Genomic DNA, 17,813 nt, shown 5'->3' with positions numbered 1-17,813 from the left:
GAAAAAATTTTTGTAAAGGAAAGCTTGAAGCCTGTCCTAACTGTTCTAGTTGACTTAGGCGGTATCTGGACCCACAGATTGCTCACCCTGCTACTGATGGGAAGCTACATGGAGATGATTAGACAACTGAGAAATTAAAGCTTGTAATTTTAAATTCTTGACCAAGTTTGAAAATATTAGTCCACTTTCTTACCAGGAAACAGAAACAGTTTTTAATTTACCCAACATGAAACAGCAAATGATTGTTTAAGTTGCAGATATTTCTCTCTGTGCTCTAGCTTATGGGTCTGTAAGTTCTGTAAATGACCAGATGGTAAAGATTTTAGGCTTTGCCTTCCATGGGGTCTCTATAGCAACTACTTAACTCTGCTCTTACAATTTGAAAGCTGCCATAAACGATGTTCAAACACATGGACTTTGCTGACAACTTTATTTACAAAGAAAGACAGTGGTATTTGGCCCCCAGGTTACAGCTTGCAGACCCATGCACTAGATCAGAAAAGTCTGCAAATAAAGATAACTTTTTTTTAAACTTAATTCATGTTTTAAGATTTCCAGATTTTTATGCAGATTCATGGGAACAAAAATTCAGTATATTTCTGTTAACAGGTCGAAGTATTTGTTTCCATGTGGTAGGTACTTTTACATTATGAAGTAGAAGATATTTACATAGTGTCAATCAAGAGAAAACAAAATGTGAAGCTGTACATTATTTCTTACTCCCATCAATAAGAACATGGAATGGTATTGGCTTAAATATTTTATTGATCTGTATATCTTTAAATTTAAACCTTATTGTGTGCTAATAACTTGTTTGGGCTCTTCAGGTCTGGGTGATTCAGAATACACGTACTTCTGTAATGGGGGGAAAATTATTGATAAGCGACTTCAGGAGCTTGGTGCTCAGCGTTTCTACAACACTGGACATGCAGATGACTGCGTGGGGTAAGGGCAACGTACTTCTCTTCCCATTTCTGGTAAACCCTTACTTGTGAACAGAGACTTTTGACTTAGCACTGAAACTCTTCACCTTGAAAGTCATATTTGTTTGCCATCTTTTTTAGCTCAAGAACCCAGGATCAGCTGGATCCTGATTTACTTATTTTATAGCTGATTTACCTTTTTTTAATGCCTCATCCATCTCATCTGCTAGTGAAAGAAATTAAAAAAGATGCCCCCTACAGTTATCATTCTTATAGTCCATAGGTATTTGTAATTATCAGCAGTTTCCTAGGATCTCTGACTGCATGTGCGCTTCTCTCTGCTGTGCAGTGAGTAGATGCAGGTCCTCTCACTGGGAAGGGTGATCACTGATAGAGAATGCAGATGGGGAGCTGTGTTGGCTGACTGCACTCCTTAGCTCTCTTAATGACTATTTCCCACCATGCCAACCAGAAAATAGTTTCTATTTCTATTAATTTATTCTTGTTTTACAATTCATTATTTCACCCATGCATTACCTCTTAATGCAGTGCATCAAATTCTCTTGATTTGTTTATTCTAAATCTTAACAGATGTTCTACAACTTACTCTGTCATTTAGCCTTTAACTGTTTAGCCAGATAAAATACACACACTTGATTTTTTTTCTAGATGCTTAATGTATTAAATTCTCACTAGATCTTTGTTTATGAGTAATGACAAATTCAGCAAATGTCTTTCTGCATATTATAACCTTGTACTAGGGCAAGGTCTAAAATGTTGTACCTCTGAATTTAACTTTATGAATGAGAATTTAAGTGTTACCTCTTTTGAGTTGTGATTAAATGTGACAAAGATGTTATTTCCAAGGTCCTGACTTCTCAGTTCAGAGTGTAGGGATTGTTGAGTTATCCTACTTTCTTAATAGTAAAGTTACTGAAACAAACAAACCTGGGCCTGCTCACCTGACAGGCAGCTTAGCCAAATGCTGACCTACGGATGTAGTGAAAGAAAGTGGCGATTATGGCAGGCACCAAGCACGGAGACCGGGTGACTAATACTCAAGGTCCCGAACTTGCCGTGGGCTCACAAGCAGAGTTTAAAGGCAGAGTTATGGGAAGGGGCGTGGGGTGTGTGGCCGGCTCATGCCCGTCCTCCTGACTGTGGGTGATGCAGTGACGGGACTGTTTCAGGAACCTTAGTCATCAGTCTTCTGGCTCCACCCAGTTTGGGGTCTGTGTGCTTATGGTCAGGAGGTAGCCTACTTGGTGGAGGTCTACGTTTCTACAAAACAAAGGATACATGAGTCAAGAGTTTATTTCGGGCCTTGAGGAGGAACCCCGAGTCCAGTGTCTGTTAAGTGTGTTTCACCTTGGTGTGAAAACTCCTATTTTCTTCAGTCTGTAACTACTCGGTCTAATCCCCACGCTCTGGGTCATCACCAAGGGACTCGGGCTTCTCTTTGTAAGTGAGAAGTGTGAGGGGCTTTGTCGCAAGGGGTTCCCTGTGTGGCTACAGTAAGTACGCTACCACGTTTTAAAGTATGCTTATGATTAATTTGGCTTTCCAAAAGGAAAATTCCTTTTTTCCCTGTGGCCAGCCTCTGGGAATTTTACCCCCAAAATGGTTCAGAATTGATAGAAGGCTTGAACTATTTATTTACCCTGCCAAAATATTTAGCATTAATCCAGAATGATTTCTGGTGATAATTTATGGGGAAAAAGATTAGCATATTAGACAAAAAAAAAAGGGGGGAGAGGGAATTCTGTTGATGGAATTATCATTTGAGATATTAGAGTACTCTTGGATTTGGGTAAATTCTCTCTGACTCATCAGAATTTATTATGCCTATTTAAAATTACAATTTCTGAAGATTATTAACTCTGCTTTAGGAATTGAAGAGCAATCACATTCCTATTACTAAAACATCCTCATTTCTGTTCTCTGACTTTCATGTGCATGTATTTTTCTACAGCTCCAGTGCTAGTGAGCACATAACAATGTTGTTTTAACTTACTCATAAAATATATTTTGTATTCTGAGTAGTCATCATATTTAGTGTTTTCAGCAGTTGCATAGCATTCTGCCAAATGGACAGACTGCTGTTACCTCTTTATTATATATTTAAATGGGGAACTTAGGCATTCTTTCTTTTTTCCTGCAACAATCCAGTTTAGAACAAGTGGTTGAGCCATGGATTGACGGACTCTGGGCTGCCCTCACGAAGCATTTCATGTTCAGTAGAGGAAAGGAGATGAACGGAGCTCTCAAAACAGCATCCCACGCCGCCTTGACAAGGGAGCCTGTGCAACCAGGACTATTACACATTGAATCACAAGTTGAACTTCTGAGATTAGATGATTCAGGACGAAAGGATTCTCAGGTTTGGGAACAAAATGCAGTGAACAGAGGTCAGTCAAGTGCTCTGAGTGCAGAGCCGTCACTTGCCCGTTCCATAGCCCCGCTTTCACAAGCCTCTCTGAATATCCCTGCTCCACCACCGGAATATTTACAGGTGGATCTGCAGGAGTCTCGCAGCCAGGTAAGTCAAGCTTTTACTGTATGCTTCATGCTACATCATTTTAACTTGCCATGGGTGTTAGCTTTGATGTATGACAACAGAGATCAACCAGCTATGGCCGATGCCAAATGCAGTCCACCACCTCTTATAAACTTTTACGGGAACACAGCAATGCCTGTCCCATCCTGTCCCGTGTTGTCTGCAGCTGCTTCTGCATGGCAGGGGTGTCCACCTGTGCATGACAGAGTGCTTTGTGATCACATTACCTCTGTCTTTGCAAAAGTGGATGGTGAAGAGCTCAGTTTCTCCAGTGTTCGGAGAATTAACTTCTTGGTTCCTCATTTTAGATGTGACTCAGGCAATGGCATTTGTTGTCACAGTGAGGAAATGATCTTAGCAGCTAAACTCAGAGGACTTATTTACAGTAAAATCTCTTGTCCAGGGTCAATTTTTGGTTCCTGGGACGCTCCACTTTGGGGAGTAGTCTTTTTCTTGATGATCTCTTACACAACTGCCTTTTGTCAATATTAAGTCATTTCTTTTGCCTGGAGCTTTCTTTCCTATTAATAAAGAAGTGGCTTTGAAGTGGTTTGTGAATTTTTGAGCATTAAGTTGAATAAGTAATCCCCCACTACTGCCAGTATGTGGTACCCTGTAGTCTCTTCCACCATGCTTACAATAAATTTCCAGTGCAGCCAATTTTTTAATGCAGTCAAGTTCTCTTTCTTTAGAGTGGGGGGCTTTCTTATTTAAATCACACCCTTAACACTGTGATCATTATTCCTAGTTTCTTGATGTCTTTTAAGAGAGACATAGACATTTGAGAAACAAGTACTGCTTTCTACTATATTGCACCTGTTTGCCAACAGCAGATCTGAAAGTTTTTAGCACCGTGCTTTTATAGTAGCTTTCTACAGCATTCATATAAACAAGTGTGTGTTTATATGAACAGCTATGGATTATTGTTTTTTGCACTTGTACTGCTTTGTTTTGTGAATTGGCATGCTAAGCGAGGTAACTGCAGTAGTACATTTTATCAGGTTTTCTGGCTTGGTAACAGACAGGCGTGGCTCTGGTGAACGGGTGCCTGGACTGGTGGGCAGGGGGCGTGGACATGCGAGTGTGCCCACCTGCGCACTGTTGGGTGGGTGCCTGTAGAGCGAGAGCACAGTCTCACTGACTTCTACAGCAGCCGCTGTGGCTGGGGGGCCCTGCACCGAGCTCTTTCAGTGGAGCTGGCACTGAACAGGCTTTAGTTGTTAGTTGGTAATGTCATGAAAAGACTTCTGAACTCTCAACTGTTGAAGGGAGACTTGTGTAAATGTGCCTGAAGGATACACCGAGGGTAAGGGATTGGAGGAAAGCATTTGTCGATGTCCCTTGGGCTCATCACCTTGGAAAACTGGGCACAGGGTGAGGTGGGTGGAAGTAGGATGGCAGAGTGGGCAGCTGAGCTGCAGTGCAACCCCAGCAGCCAGCTCACTGCCCACGGCATCCTTTCCCCGTGGCTGACAGTGGTGCTGTGGGTGTCCTGGAGCATGTGGCAGCAAGGAGCACTCACCTACCCTACTGAATGGACCTGCTGCAGGGCCCTTCCCTGCTCTGGGCCCCACTCAGCTGGCTGCCTTTTGTGCCACCTGGTATTTGTGTTGGAGCAGTACCACATGTGCAGTGTGCAGCCCCAGCTCTGAAAGAGGCCACCGGGTGTTGTGCTTCTCACTGGGTGAGACACAGGATGTGATAGTGTGTCCTTTACTGGGCAGGGGGTGTTCTGACAGGCCCCAGGTGATTGGGTTCCTGAACACAGTTCTCCCAGCACAGGCCCTTCAGTCTGTATAGCAGGGGCTTCACCAGAGACTCCAGTATGCCAGCCACTTGTTCATTCTGCCAGATTAGTATAGTCCCATTAATTCAGTTAGTGGGCTGGTTCCCATTTACGAAGCTCATGTCCATGTGTTCCACATTTGCTCAGACTGTCTTATAGCGGCAGACAGCAACATTATTACAGTCTCAGGGCAGAAATGTAAATGTACATCATTGTTCCAAGGGGAAATGATAGTGGACCTCTTTAGGGATAGAGATGGGGAAGAACATATTGGCTAAATCACTGTCCACATGCTGTAATCTGAAGCCACATTAATCTGCTCCGTCAAAGGAAGCCAGCAGCTTGGAGGCGACAGTTGGAGCTGCTGCCTGTGTTTCTCGTGGTTCAGTGTCATCCCCCAGGACCCACTGGTTTCTGCAGAGGCTGTATGGTGAATTAGAGGGAGATACGGTGGGGACCATCCCTGTATCCTGTGGGTCTTTAAGGGTGGTACGGGTATCTGCCCTTCCTCCCAGGATGCTGTGTTGTTTCTCATTTTCTGTCTCGGTGACGGGAGAGGACAGTGACAGAGTCAAAGGCTTCCTTGGCCTGCTAGCCCTTACTCCACAGGCCAAGAACCCACTGTACAGTCACTACCAAGTGACCATGTGAGGGTCCTGGGACCCAGTGGACCCACTGAACCAGACTTGGGTCGGGACTCCATTTACGGCCTGGCCCCATAGGCCTCACTCCAGTACATGGGCCAAGGTGACCCTGGAGTCCTGGTTAACAGTGTCAACCTGGCCTCTCTTCCAGCAGTCCCTGCGGTACTTGAGTGTCCCCTTGGGATGAGGACTGTGGAAAGCATTGACTGCAGTTCCAGTGGCCCTGCAGTCCCTCTGCTGGGGGCCTTCCCCTTCCTACAGTTGACCCTAGGTCTGAAACTAGCTCTGACTACAAAACCGATCAAAGGATCTTGAATTTTTATTGGGGCAGCTCCCCACAGCTTCCTGCTTACAGTTTCTTCTCATCGTAAGCATTGGGCCAGTGCCCTTGTTGGCTGACTGTTTATTTTGACCCTCAGGGTGCAGTATTCTCAACCATTTCCACTAATTCTGAGTGTCAGGCCCCCTGCGGCCCCTCCAGCTTTTCTTCTATGATAACTGCACCCCCCTGCTTTGTGGGCTAAGTGCTCTCACCTCTGTCTGCTCTTGGGAGTCCAGGCTTTCCCACTGCTGTGGGCCCAGTCCGTTAGCTTTGGCCAGCAGGCAGGCCAGCATCCAGCTTCTTGGCCAGCTCTCCTGTTGGCCTTGGCAGTGGTTTCTCTGGGTGTTCCAGGGAACACTGTCAGCTGCTGGGTTTGGGCTGTTCTAGTTTTATCTGCTCTACTGTGCACTTCTCTGAGCTTTTAATCCTGTTTCCATATGTTGGCTGTAGGAATGGAGGCAATTCTGCCTCATTGAGTACAGGCTCTGCTTTTCCTTGCTCTAGCAGCCAAGCGACCAGCATGTTCGTGTCTCTTTAGGGGCTTTGCCAGGTTGTTAGCACCCATAGCCTAGGAGAGTGCTCCCAGTTAGAAAAACCCCTTTATCCAATTTATGTCCCGCTTCTTGGCCCCGGGCCTTGGCATCTGGCTGGGAGGACCCCTGCCCAGTGCATGTTGCTCTCTCACACCTTGTTCAGAGTGTGGTCCCCACCTGCCTTTGCTGGCCCAGCACATTGGTGGCCTGGTGTGCAGGGACTCCCCCTTAGTTTCTGGCCTGGCAGCCTGGGGAGGAGAGGGGTGTAGGGGCAGGTAAATGCGTGAAGGGGCCACTTGCTCCTCACAGGGAGGGGTGACCTCCTCTGCAGACTCAGAGGGTTCAGGTGAATCTAGGGATTCAAGATGTCTGCCCAGGGGTCCCTCCCGCTGTCAGATCCACTCTCTGCCTGTCAGGAGTCACTTCCTAGCTTTCCTGCCCTCGGGCTGCAGGAGCTGAGCACTGCTTTGTACACTACTGAGATGTCCTCTGGTTTTCACACTTTTTAATTGCTGACTAATTTTTCTCGTTTCTTTGCATCTCTTTCAAAAGTGTCAGGAACCTTAGCACGAGGCCCCCAGCCCCACAGGCCCCCAGCCCCACAGGCCTGTCAGTGGTTTCCCGGGGCCCTCTGGCAGCTGCCCACCGCCTGCCATCCCACTCAGCTGCTCGGTGCTGCCTGTGCATCTCTTCCTCCGGCACCAGCCTGCTGGTGGCTATGCCAGCCATGCGGACAGTCCAGCTCCAGAGTCCCATGGTGGCATCTTTCTGAACTACTCTGGCACCGACTGGCACCGGCTAGGTTCCTGGCAGTCTCACTACAAGATTGTTTTGTCTGTTATCCTCTTTGGACCCTCACTTGGGAATGGAGGGGACAGAAGCAGGGTTGGATACGGGGAGCTCAGCCATGACGCAGTCTCAGGGAAGCCCCTCCCTCCCCTGCAGTGTCATGGGACTCTCTGGAGCCAGGGTAGGTGGCCCTTCAAAGTTGTCCTGAGTTGGGGGGAAGGGGTTGGGCCTTTATTGTCATTGATTAGTCATTGGATGTGGGCCGCCTCCGTCAAGAGGCGTGACCTGTGAATGCTGAGCTGATTCTTGAAGGTGACTGAGAGCTGGTTGGGGGCCACCTGCTACAGCACTCCCACAGCCTTGCTGGGGACAGTTGGGGTGCCTACCAGGACCCCACATGTGACTACCTCAGCCCTATCCATCTTCCCTGCTTTCCTATATAGCCACTTATCTAAGATGAATTGACTAGCATTTTTCTAAATGTAGTTTCTATTTTTAATAGGACTTAGGATTATTATGTTAGAAAAAGGAGGGGGGAGTAGTACCAAGAATTGGGTTTCTTTGCAGATTTTCAAGACCTATGCTAATAGGAGCTAGGAGCCACATGTGGCTATTTAAATGTAGTAAAATTAAGAATTCAGTTCCTTACACTAGCTATCTCAGGTGCTCACTAGTCACATGTGGCAAGTGGCTCCTGTACTGGCCAGGGCAGGTATAGAACATCCCAGCATTGAGAGAGCTCTGTTGAACAGCACCCACCACCACACACAGTTCTAGGGATCATCTACACACAAACCTTTAGCCATAAAACTCTGCCATTTCCTTCAGAATCTCCTTCCAGAAATAGGTGTGCATATTACTTCTGTTTGCATAATCTATTAGGAAGGCTATTAAATGTTTAGCCTTCTTAATAAGTGCTAGCATTTGAGTTTCAAAATACATCTCAGAGTTCTACTGCCTAAGACAAGGAGCTTAAAATAAGTATGAGCTTCTCTTCTGAAATATTGAAGGTCATGTGTTCTCCCTTAGAAATAGCCAAGACAGGTTAGAAGATTATACACCCTGGCTAGTCACTAAGAGAGGCAGTGGGAAGTAAAACGGAAGATGGCACAGGGTAATATTCTATCACATTTGTTTCTTAAGGAAGAAAACCAAGCATCTGTGACTTCAGCGGATCCAGTTTTTCAAGTTCCAATTTCAAAGGCAGTTCAGCTGACTACAAATGATGCCGTAAAAACCACTCTTCTGGTAGAATTGGACATTTCAGTAAGTCACAAATTTATCCCTCAGCACAGTTACGTTAAGAAGTGCAGAGACTTTGTGGTGTTCTCGCCAATTGCCTCAGAAGGGGTGGGGGGTCTCAGGCCCTTGGGCCTTTATTCTTTTTTTTTAGCATTTCAAAAATGTTTTTATTTCTTCTACCTTATTTCTACAAATTCAAAAAAGGAAAATAAATGATAATTTATATTTGATTTTCTTTCCTAAACTAGGAGCATTAAAAACTTTCCAAGGGAAAAGTTACGTTCGTCATTAGTGTTTTGTCATTAAGGTCACTGCAGTATGGGCAATAGCTTCCTTGCAAGTCTTTTTTTTTTTTAATTGAAGTATCTTTGACATAACAGTCTTGTATTGGTTTCAAGTATACAACACAGTGGGTCAACAGTTGCCCATATTATTAAGTCCTTACCCCAACTGGTGCTGTTACTATTTGTCAATATAGGAAGATGTTACAGAATCATTCGTTATGTTCTCCATGCTGCACTTCCATCTCCAAGGCCAACTTATATTATGATGAAGAGTTTTTGTGCCTCTTTATGGCCCTCACCCTTTCTACCCATCCACCTCAATTTCTCCCCCAGTCACTTCTCAGTGCCTATGAGTCTACTTCTATTTTGTTCATTTTGTTTTGTCTTTAGATGCCACAAATAAGTGAAATCATACAACGTTTGTCTTTTTCACCTGGCTTATTTCATTGAGCTTAATATTCTCTAAATCCATCCATGTTGTTGTGAATGGCAGGATTTCTTTCTTTTTATGGCCGAATAATATTCCATTGTGTATATGTACCACCTCTTCTTTATCCATTCATCTACTGACAGACACTTAGGTTGCTTCCATATCTTGGCTATTGTACATAATACAGTGATAAATATAGAGGTGCATATATCTTTTTGAATCAGGGATTTTGTTTTTGGTAAATTTCTAGAAGTGTATTTTCTGGGTTGTATGGTATTTCTAGTTTTAGTTATTTGAGAACCTTCGTACTGCTTTCCACAGTGGCTGCACCAGTTTGCATTCCCGCCAACAGTGTAGGAGGGTTCCCATTTCTCCACATCCTTCCCAGTACTTATTTCTTGTATTTTGGATAGTGGCCATTCTAACTGGTGTGAGGTGAAATATCTCATTGTGGTTTTGATTTTTATTTCCCTAATGATGTGGAGCATCTTTTAATGTACCTGTTGGCCATCTGTATGTCTTTGGAGAAATGTCTCTCCACATCTTCTCCCTGTTTTTTATTAGGTTATTTGTTTTTTGGTGTTGTGATGTATAGGTTCTTTATATATATAGGATGTTAACCCTTATCAGATAAATCATTTACAAATACTTTCCCATACTGTAGGGTTGCCTTTTTGTCCTGCTGATGGTGTCCTTTGCTGCACAGAAGCATTTTAGTTTGATGTAGTACCACTTGTTAATTTTTGTCTTTGTTTCCCTTGCCTGAGGAGATGTGTCCTCACATGGCCTGACAGGAAAAAATTGCTCATGCTTATATTAAAGCAATTTTTACCTATGTTTTCTTCTAAGAGTTTTATGATTTCATGTCTAACTTTCAGGTCTTGTATCCATTTTGAGTTTCGTTTTGTGTGTAGAATTAGACAGTAATCCAGTTTCATTCTCTTGCATGTAGCTTTCCAGTTTTCCCAACACCAGGTATTAAAGAGGCTGTCTTTTTCCGATTGTACATTCATGGCTCCTTTATCATAAATTAATTGACCATATATGCATAGGTTTATATCTGGACTCTCTGTTCTGTTCCATTATCTATGGGTCTGTTCTTGTGCTGGTACCATATTATTTTGGTTGCTGTAGCTTTGTAGTAGAGCTTGAAGTCAGGGAGCATAATCCCCCCAGCTTGTTCGTCTTTCTCAGGATTGGTTTAGCTATTTAGGGTCTTTTGTGGTTCCAAGTGAATTTTAAGATTTTTTGCTGTAGTTCATTGAAAAGTGCTGTTGGTGGTATGGTAGAGATTGCGTTGAATCTGTAAATTGCTTTGGGCAGGATGGCCATTTTGACCATATTAATTCTTCCCATCTATGATCATGGGATAGATTTCTATTTACTTGTATCTGTAATTTCTCTCATGAGTGTCTTACAGTTTTCATAGCACAGGTCTTTCACTACCTTGATTAGGTTTATTCCTAGGTGTTTTTTCTTTTTGATGCAACTATAAATGGAATTGTTTTCCTGACTGCTCTTTTTGCTAGTTTGTTGTTAGTATATAGGAATGTGATAGATTTCTGTGTATTAATTTTGTATGCTTCAGCTTTGCTGAATCCAGTTATTAGTTCTGATAGTTTTTTGGTGGAGTCTTTAGGGTTTTCTATGTATAATATCATGGTATCTGCAAATAGTGAGAGTTTTAACTACTTCCTTACCAATATGGGTGCCTCATATCTCTTTTGTTATCTGATAGTTGTAGCTAGGACTTCTAGTACTATGTCATATAAAAGTGGTGAAAATGGACATCCTTGTGTTGTTCCTGATCTTAGGGGAAAAGCTTTCAGATTTTTGCCATTGAGTATGATGTTAGCTGTGAGTTTGTCGTATATGGCCTTTAATATGTTGAATGGATATTGAATTAAGTCAAGTGTTTTTCAGCATCTATTGAGATGTTCATGTGGTTTTATTCTTCTTTTTCTTAATGTAGTGTATGCTACTAATTGGCTTATGAATATTATACCATCCTTGCACCCCTGGAATAAATCCCACTTAGTCATGATGGGTGATCCTTTTGATGTATTTTTGATTTTGATTTGCTATTATTTTGTTGAGGATTTTTGCATCTATGTTTATCAGAGATATTGGTCTGTAATTTTCTTTTTTTTGTATTGACTTTGTCTGGCTTTGGTATTAGAGTGATACTGGACTTACAGAATGAGTTGGAAAGTGTTCCCTCCTCTTCTACTTTTTGGAATACTTTAAGAAGGATGGGTATTAGCTCCTCTTTAATTGTTTGATAAAATTAGCTGTGAAGCCATCTGGTCCTGGACTTTTGTTCATTGGTAGTTTTTTAATTACCAGTTCAATTTCATTACCGGTCGTCATCTGTTTAGATTTTCTGTTTCTTCCTGGGCCAAATTGGAAGATCATATTTTTCTGGGAATTTGTTCATTTCTTCTAGGTTGTCCAGTTTATTGTCATAGAATTTTCATAGTATTCTCTAATAATTCTTTGTATTTCTATGGTAGTCATTGTGACTTTTCCTTTCATTCTGGTTTTGTTTATGTGTGTACACTCTTACTTTCTTGATAAGTCTGGCTAGGGGTTTGTCTACTTTATTTTCTCAAAGAACCAGCTCTTGGTTTTGTTGATTTTTTTTCTATTGTTTTATTCTTTTCTGTTTTATTTATTTCTGCTCTGATCTTTATTATGTCCCTCTTTCTTCTGACTTTGGGTTTCATTTGTTCTTTTCCTAGTTTATTTATGAATTTTGACTGTTTATTTGGGATTGTTCATGTTTCTTTAGGTAGGCCTGTATTGCTATGTACTTTCCTCTTAGAACTGCTTTTGTGGCAACCCACAAATTTTGGACTGTTGTACTTCTGTTTTCATTTGTCTCCATGTATTGCATGATTTCTGTTTTAATTTGGTCATTGACCCATTGATTATTTAGAAAACATGTTTAGCCTGCATATGTTTGTGGGCTTTTCTGTTTCCTTTGTGTAATTTATTTGTTATACCATATGTAATACCATTGTGGTCTGAGAAGCTGCTTGATACAATTTCATTCCTTTTAAATTTATTGCTCTTTTTGTGGTCTCGTGTGTGATCTATTCTGGAGAACATTCCATGTACACGAGAGAAATGTGTATCCTGCTGCTTTTGGGTGGAATGTTCTGTAGATATGTTAAGTCCATCTGACCTAATGTATTGTTCAGTGCCTTGTTCCTTTTTATTTTCTGTCTGGTTGATCTATTGATGTGAGTGGTGTGTTAAAATCTCCTACAATGAATAGTTGTGATCTACTACCCCATTCAATTCTGTTAGTATTTGTTTCATGTAATTAGGTGCTCCCATGTTGGGTGCATAGATATTTATAATGGTTATATCCTCTTATTGGACTGACCTCTCTATCATTATGCAATGTCCTTATTTGTCTCTTGTTACCTGCTTTGTTTTGAAATCTGTTTTGTCTGGTGTAAGTACTGTTACTCCTGCTTTTTTCCCCCCTGTTATTTGCATGAAATATCTTTTTCCATCCCTTCACTTTTAGTCTGTGTGTGTCTTTGGGTTTGAAATGAGTCTCTGAGGCAGCATATATATGGGTCTTGTTTCTTTGTCCATTCTGCCACCCTGTGTCTTTTAATTGGTGCATTCAGTCCATTTGGTGATTATTGGTGAGTATGTTCTTATTGTCATTCTATTAATTGTTTTCTGGTTGTTTTTGTAGTTCTTTTCTTTCTATGTTGTACACTTGTTATTTGATGATTCTCTTTAGTAATTGGATTTCTCTTTTTTAATTTTTTGTGTATCTATTGTAGTCTTTAAGTTTGTGGTTACCATAAGGTTCATGGATAGCTTCCTGACTATGTTACAGTCTATATTAAGTTAATGATTGCTCTATTTCAAATGCAGTCTAAAAGTACTACTTTTTTATGTATTAGGCATTATAATCTGCACTTTTTGTGTGTGCCTTGACTGATTCTGTGCATAGTTGTTTTTACTACTTTTATTTTAGTTTTGTACTTGCTTGGTAATTAATTAGTCTATACATTTATTTTGGGTTATTTTCACTGGTGAAAACTTTTTAGCCTTAGGAACATTTCCATTTGTAGCAGTCCCTTTAACATATCCTGTAATGCCAATTTAGTGGTTATAAATTCCTTCAGTCTTTGTTTATCTGGGAAATGTTTAAGCACCCCTTCAAATCTGAATGGTAATCTTGCTGGGTAGAGGATTCTTGATTAAAGGTCCTTCTTTTTCAGTACACTAAATATTTCATCCCTCTACCTTCTGGCCTTTAAAGTTTCTGCTGAGAAGTCTGCTGATAGCCTGATCAGGTTTCCTTTATAAAGAGTCTTTTTTCTTTCTTTCGCTGCTTTCAATACTCTCTACTTATCTTTAATCTTTGTTATTTTAATTATTATATGTCTTGGTGTTATCTTCCTGGGGTTCCTTTTGTCAGGGGCTCTCTGTGCTTCCATGACCTGGATGTCTATTACCCTCCCAAGATTAAGGAAGTTTTCAACAATTATTTCCTCAAATAGACTTTTATCTCTGTCTCTTCTCCTGGTACCCCTGTTGTGTGAACATTGTTTCATTTGGATTGGGCACACAGCTCTCATCATTCTGTAATTCCTAGAGATTTTTTTCTCTCCTTTCCTTGGCTTCATTGTGTTCCTGTGCTCCAATTTTCATCTCATCGATTGTCTCCTCTACTTGCAGCAATTTGTTATTCATTTACTCCATTGTATATTCCACTTTAGTTACTGTATTCTCCAGCTCTTAGTACCTCTTTTTCAGCTCTTGTAGCTCTTTGTTGAAGTTCTTTCTGAGATCTTCAATACTTATCCTCAGATCCATGAGCATATTTATAACTGCTACTTTAAAATCTTTATCAAGGAGATTGGTAATTTCCATTTAATTTAGCCCTCTTTCTTGTGTCTTACCTGTAGTTTTGCTTGGCATGTACTTCTCTACCTCCTCATTTTGTTAGAGTTCCTGTGTTTCTATCTTTATATTAGATGAATCTGCTGTGCCTCCTGATCTAGAGAATAGTGGCTTTATGAAGAAGGTGTTCTGTGGTGCCCAGAAGCTCAAGACACTTTACTCACCAGTGCCTGGCTCTCCTTTGAGGTGGAGCCCCAGTGCTGTTGGTGGGCTATGGGCAGTGCCACCTGTCTTCTGGCAGTGCTCTCTCCCATTCACTGTGAGTAGCAGTTTGCCTCAGCCAGCCCTCTGTGAGCTGTGCAGCAGCTTCTGCTGGGGTCATTTGTTTGAGGGGGGCTGCCTTCTGCTTGCCCTGCAGCAGTGGTGAGGCTGCTGGGTTAATGGGGTGGGCAGGGCATTCTCAGGGCTCTCATCTGGCACTGGGCTGGGCCGCCCGCAGGAAGGAACGAGCTCTTGGAGCTGGTTCCTGCAGATGCCTCTTTAGTTGGCTGAGACATTGCAAGAAAGCTGGGAAAGCCTCCCTGTGCCTTCCAAACAGCAGTCTAATGCTGCTGGGCCAAGGGCAGGTGCACAGGGAATGCTTTGGGTCTGTGCTGTCAGAGAGGGCCAGATGGAGTGTCAGGCTCCCAAGAGCGCCTGAACTGTTGGGCTGAGGGAGGGCTTGGGAGGTATTGTCCACTTGTCCTTTCTCTTTTGGCGAGAGCTCCATCCAACCCTCGCCCCTCTGGTAGTCCTCCTCCTACTGCTGGCAAGTCTTTCAGACTACCACCAGCTCTGCTTTGGGTCTCAGAAGGACCAGCAGAGCACGCCTGTCCTCCACCAGCAACTGGGATCTCAGCCTCCGAGAGTGCTCTGACTTTCCCCCCCTAATCAGCAGGACTCAGTGCGGTGTGGACTCCTGTACCCAGAGCACATCTCCGGGGCCAGGTGTGCAGGGTTCCTGAGCACCTATCCCTGCCCGTTCCATTCCTCTTCCTCTGGCCTGTGGGCTGGGATGGGGGAAGGGCTTGAGTCTCACCCAGTCATGGCTCTGCCCCTTTTCCCTTCTCTGGGTGGTCTTCTCTTCCTTCCCAGGTGTAGGTGGTCTGTCCTGCAGTCTTCAGGTCACCCCCAGGGTTAGTTTTATTTCTGTAGTTGCTTCCTTGGTGTGTATGTGGGAAGCGGTTTGCGCCTTGCTTTCCTGCCCCACCATCTTCCCCCATACAAGTCTTCTCTTCCTTTATTCTTGACCTATCATTTTTTTCTCTGCACTTCACACCTATTTTCACTTCAGGGAGGGACTAGAAGAAGAGTGGCTCTGGAGGTGATTCAGCTTAAGAGAATGATGTTGCTGCCTTACTTGTTAAGCCACAAAAAAATAATGAAATCAGAACATCATTTTCCATATAAGGAGTCCTTATATGGAAGTGTTATATAGTCCTTATAGAGGAAGGTGTTACCTGAGGTCAGCCAACTAATTACAAATTGAGCTCAGGATAGACAGTCATATTTGGCTCATTTCTCATTTGGCTCTCATTCCTTTCAACTCTGTAAAGAATCATGTATCCCCTGCCAGAAAAATGATCCCATGTAAACCCTTTGCAACAGTTTCAGGGGGAGTAGGTACATTCATGAATCCTTCCCTTACCCCTGCCCAGATCCATTGACCTCAGGGTAAGAAACTGTGATCGATCATCCTGGATCTTTGGTGCTTGTGTACCTCTTCAAAGCCATGTAGCTGAACCGTTTGTTTGATGAAGGTCCTGAGACAAGTGGGTTGCACTTTTAGAAAAGGGTGCCTGAAGGCTCTGTTGGATATAACTGAACTTCTAACAGAAGTGACAGGGATCAAATCCAAATGGTTTGGCTTACATATTATTGGATACTTCCATTTTTCTTTTGAACCTTTTAATAATCTGTGTCATGAAATATTCTATCTACAGTAAACATTTTCTTTTTATTTTGCTGTTCTAGACTTTTGTCATGAAGAGGTGAGGGTGGGCCAATTGGTGGGTCTAGTCTGTCACCCTCCCAGGCTAGGGATGTGAGCATGTGTGTGGTAAGAGGCCTCTTTCTGGAACCTTGGTCTGTGTTTTGCATTGCTTTGTAAGTACATGTGCCATGGAAAGCGGCTCCTCCTGCAGCACGTTTGTTCACAGATAATGCCAAGCCAAATGGAGTAATGTTTTATGCTCATTACGGAAAAAAATAGTGTCTACTCCTGCCACTGCTCTTCCCTGAAAGAAAAAGACTAAAGAACAAGAATTGGGAACCACTGCAGAGAGCCTTCAGTAGTTTCTTCTGCTCAGAGTATGTGTGCACGCATGTGCGTTTTCATAAGAGGGATTTTTATGTAGGTTATTAAAACACTATTTACTGAGGCACTTTCCTCAAGGGCCATCTTGATTTCCATCCTGTAAGTAGTCACTGATAAAAAGCAAAGAATAGATAATTATGGAAGTTCTTTTTTAAAAAAACTCCTAATAAAAGTATGTTTGTTCAGTTAGTTGGGCTTGTTTTTTGCAATTAGAATAATTTTGTTGCTAATTCATATAAAATGATTATATAATAAAAACTAGATTTTTTTACCCCCACGGTAGAAATCTTTAATTCATATGGGGTTTTTTCTTTTATGTTGGTTTTTCTCTAGAAAACAGATTTTTCCTATCAGCCTGGAGATGCCTTCAATGTGATCTGTCCCAACAGTGAGTCTGAGGTACAGAACCTGCTCCAAAGACTGCACCTTGTGGACAGAGGCAAGCACTGTGTCCTCCTGGAAGTCAGGGCAGACACAAAGAAGAAAGGTCAGCCTTGGTCTCATGCTTCTTAGGGTGTCATTAAGCCAATACATTGCAAGTGACAGGTGAAAATATGTCACCCCCATTCCTGGGTCCCAGTCAACAACCTGCATGGTGACTGCTCAGGTGCCCCAGGTTGGCTGGTGTCACGGGGACACAGGCACTTGCTGCTCCTGTGGGTTCTTTGCTCCCCTGCAGACTCACCAGCCACAGGACTCAGGTGTGAGTGGCTTTGTGCTCACTGGGCACACAGGCAGTGAAGTGAATGTGAGTGGTCTTGGAGGAGCAGGTTGGGTAGTTGGGCTGACTTGCTAGTCTGCTCTTTGCAGTTAGCCTTATTTTGTTTCTAAGTTACTGCACTAAAGTCATCATGCAATAAAAACTTTTTTATTATATGAATATTTGTTAAAAGTTGTTTTCTGTTGTTTATTTCTTACAGCAGTTTTTCTGTTATGTTTCTTTGTTACTGCTTATTTTATATATAATGCAATGTTAACAAACCACTGCCATCTTCTGGCTCTTTGTAACTTGGTCTTGAATGATTCCCTTTTTTTTTGTTTGCTATATACCTAGATTTGGTAGGTATGGAGG

General features: G+C 42.5%; 1 protein-coding gene across 4 annotated transcripts in view; it reads left to right on the top strand.

Annotated features, from left to right (window-relative positions):
* MTRR (5-methyltetrahydrofolate-homocysteine methyltransferase reductase) overlaps nucleotides 1–17,813 on the top strand; it is a 44,764-nt gene that overhangs the window by 4,517 nt on the left and 22,434 nt on the right. For all 4 annotated transcript variants that reach the window (XM_017641749.3, XM_017641748.3, XM_073237984.1 and 1 more), the window contains 4 exons: nucleotides 828–945; nucleotides 3,093–3,462; nucleotides 8,698–8,820; nucleotides 17,075–17,228. In XM_017641749.3, coding sequence (XP_017497238.3) covers nucleotides 828–945; nucleotides 3,093–3,462; nucleotides 8,698–8,820; nucleotides 17,075–17,228 — 765 coding nt within the window. The remainder of the gene's footprint in view (nucleotides 1–827; nucleotides 946–3,092; nucleotides 3,463–8,697; nucleotides 8,821–17,074; nucleotides 17,229–17,813) is intronic.

Source organism: Manis javanica, chromosome 1, assembly GCF_040802235.1.
Source record: "Manis javanica isolate MJ-LG chromosome 1, MJ_LKY, whole genome shotgun sequence".
Classification (NCBI taxonomy): Eukaryota; Metazoa; Chordata; class Mammalia; order Pholidota; family Manidae; genus Manis; species Manis javanica.
This window is presented reverse-complemented; position numbering and strand designations above follow the sequence as displayed.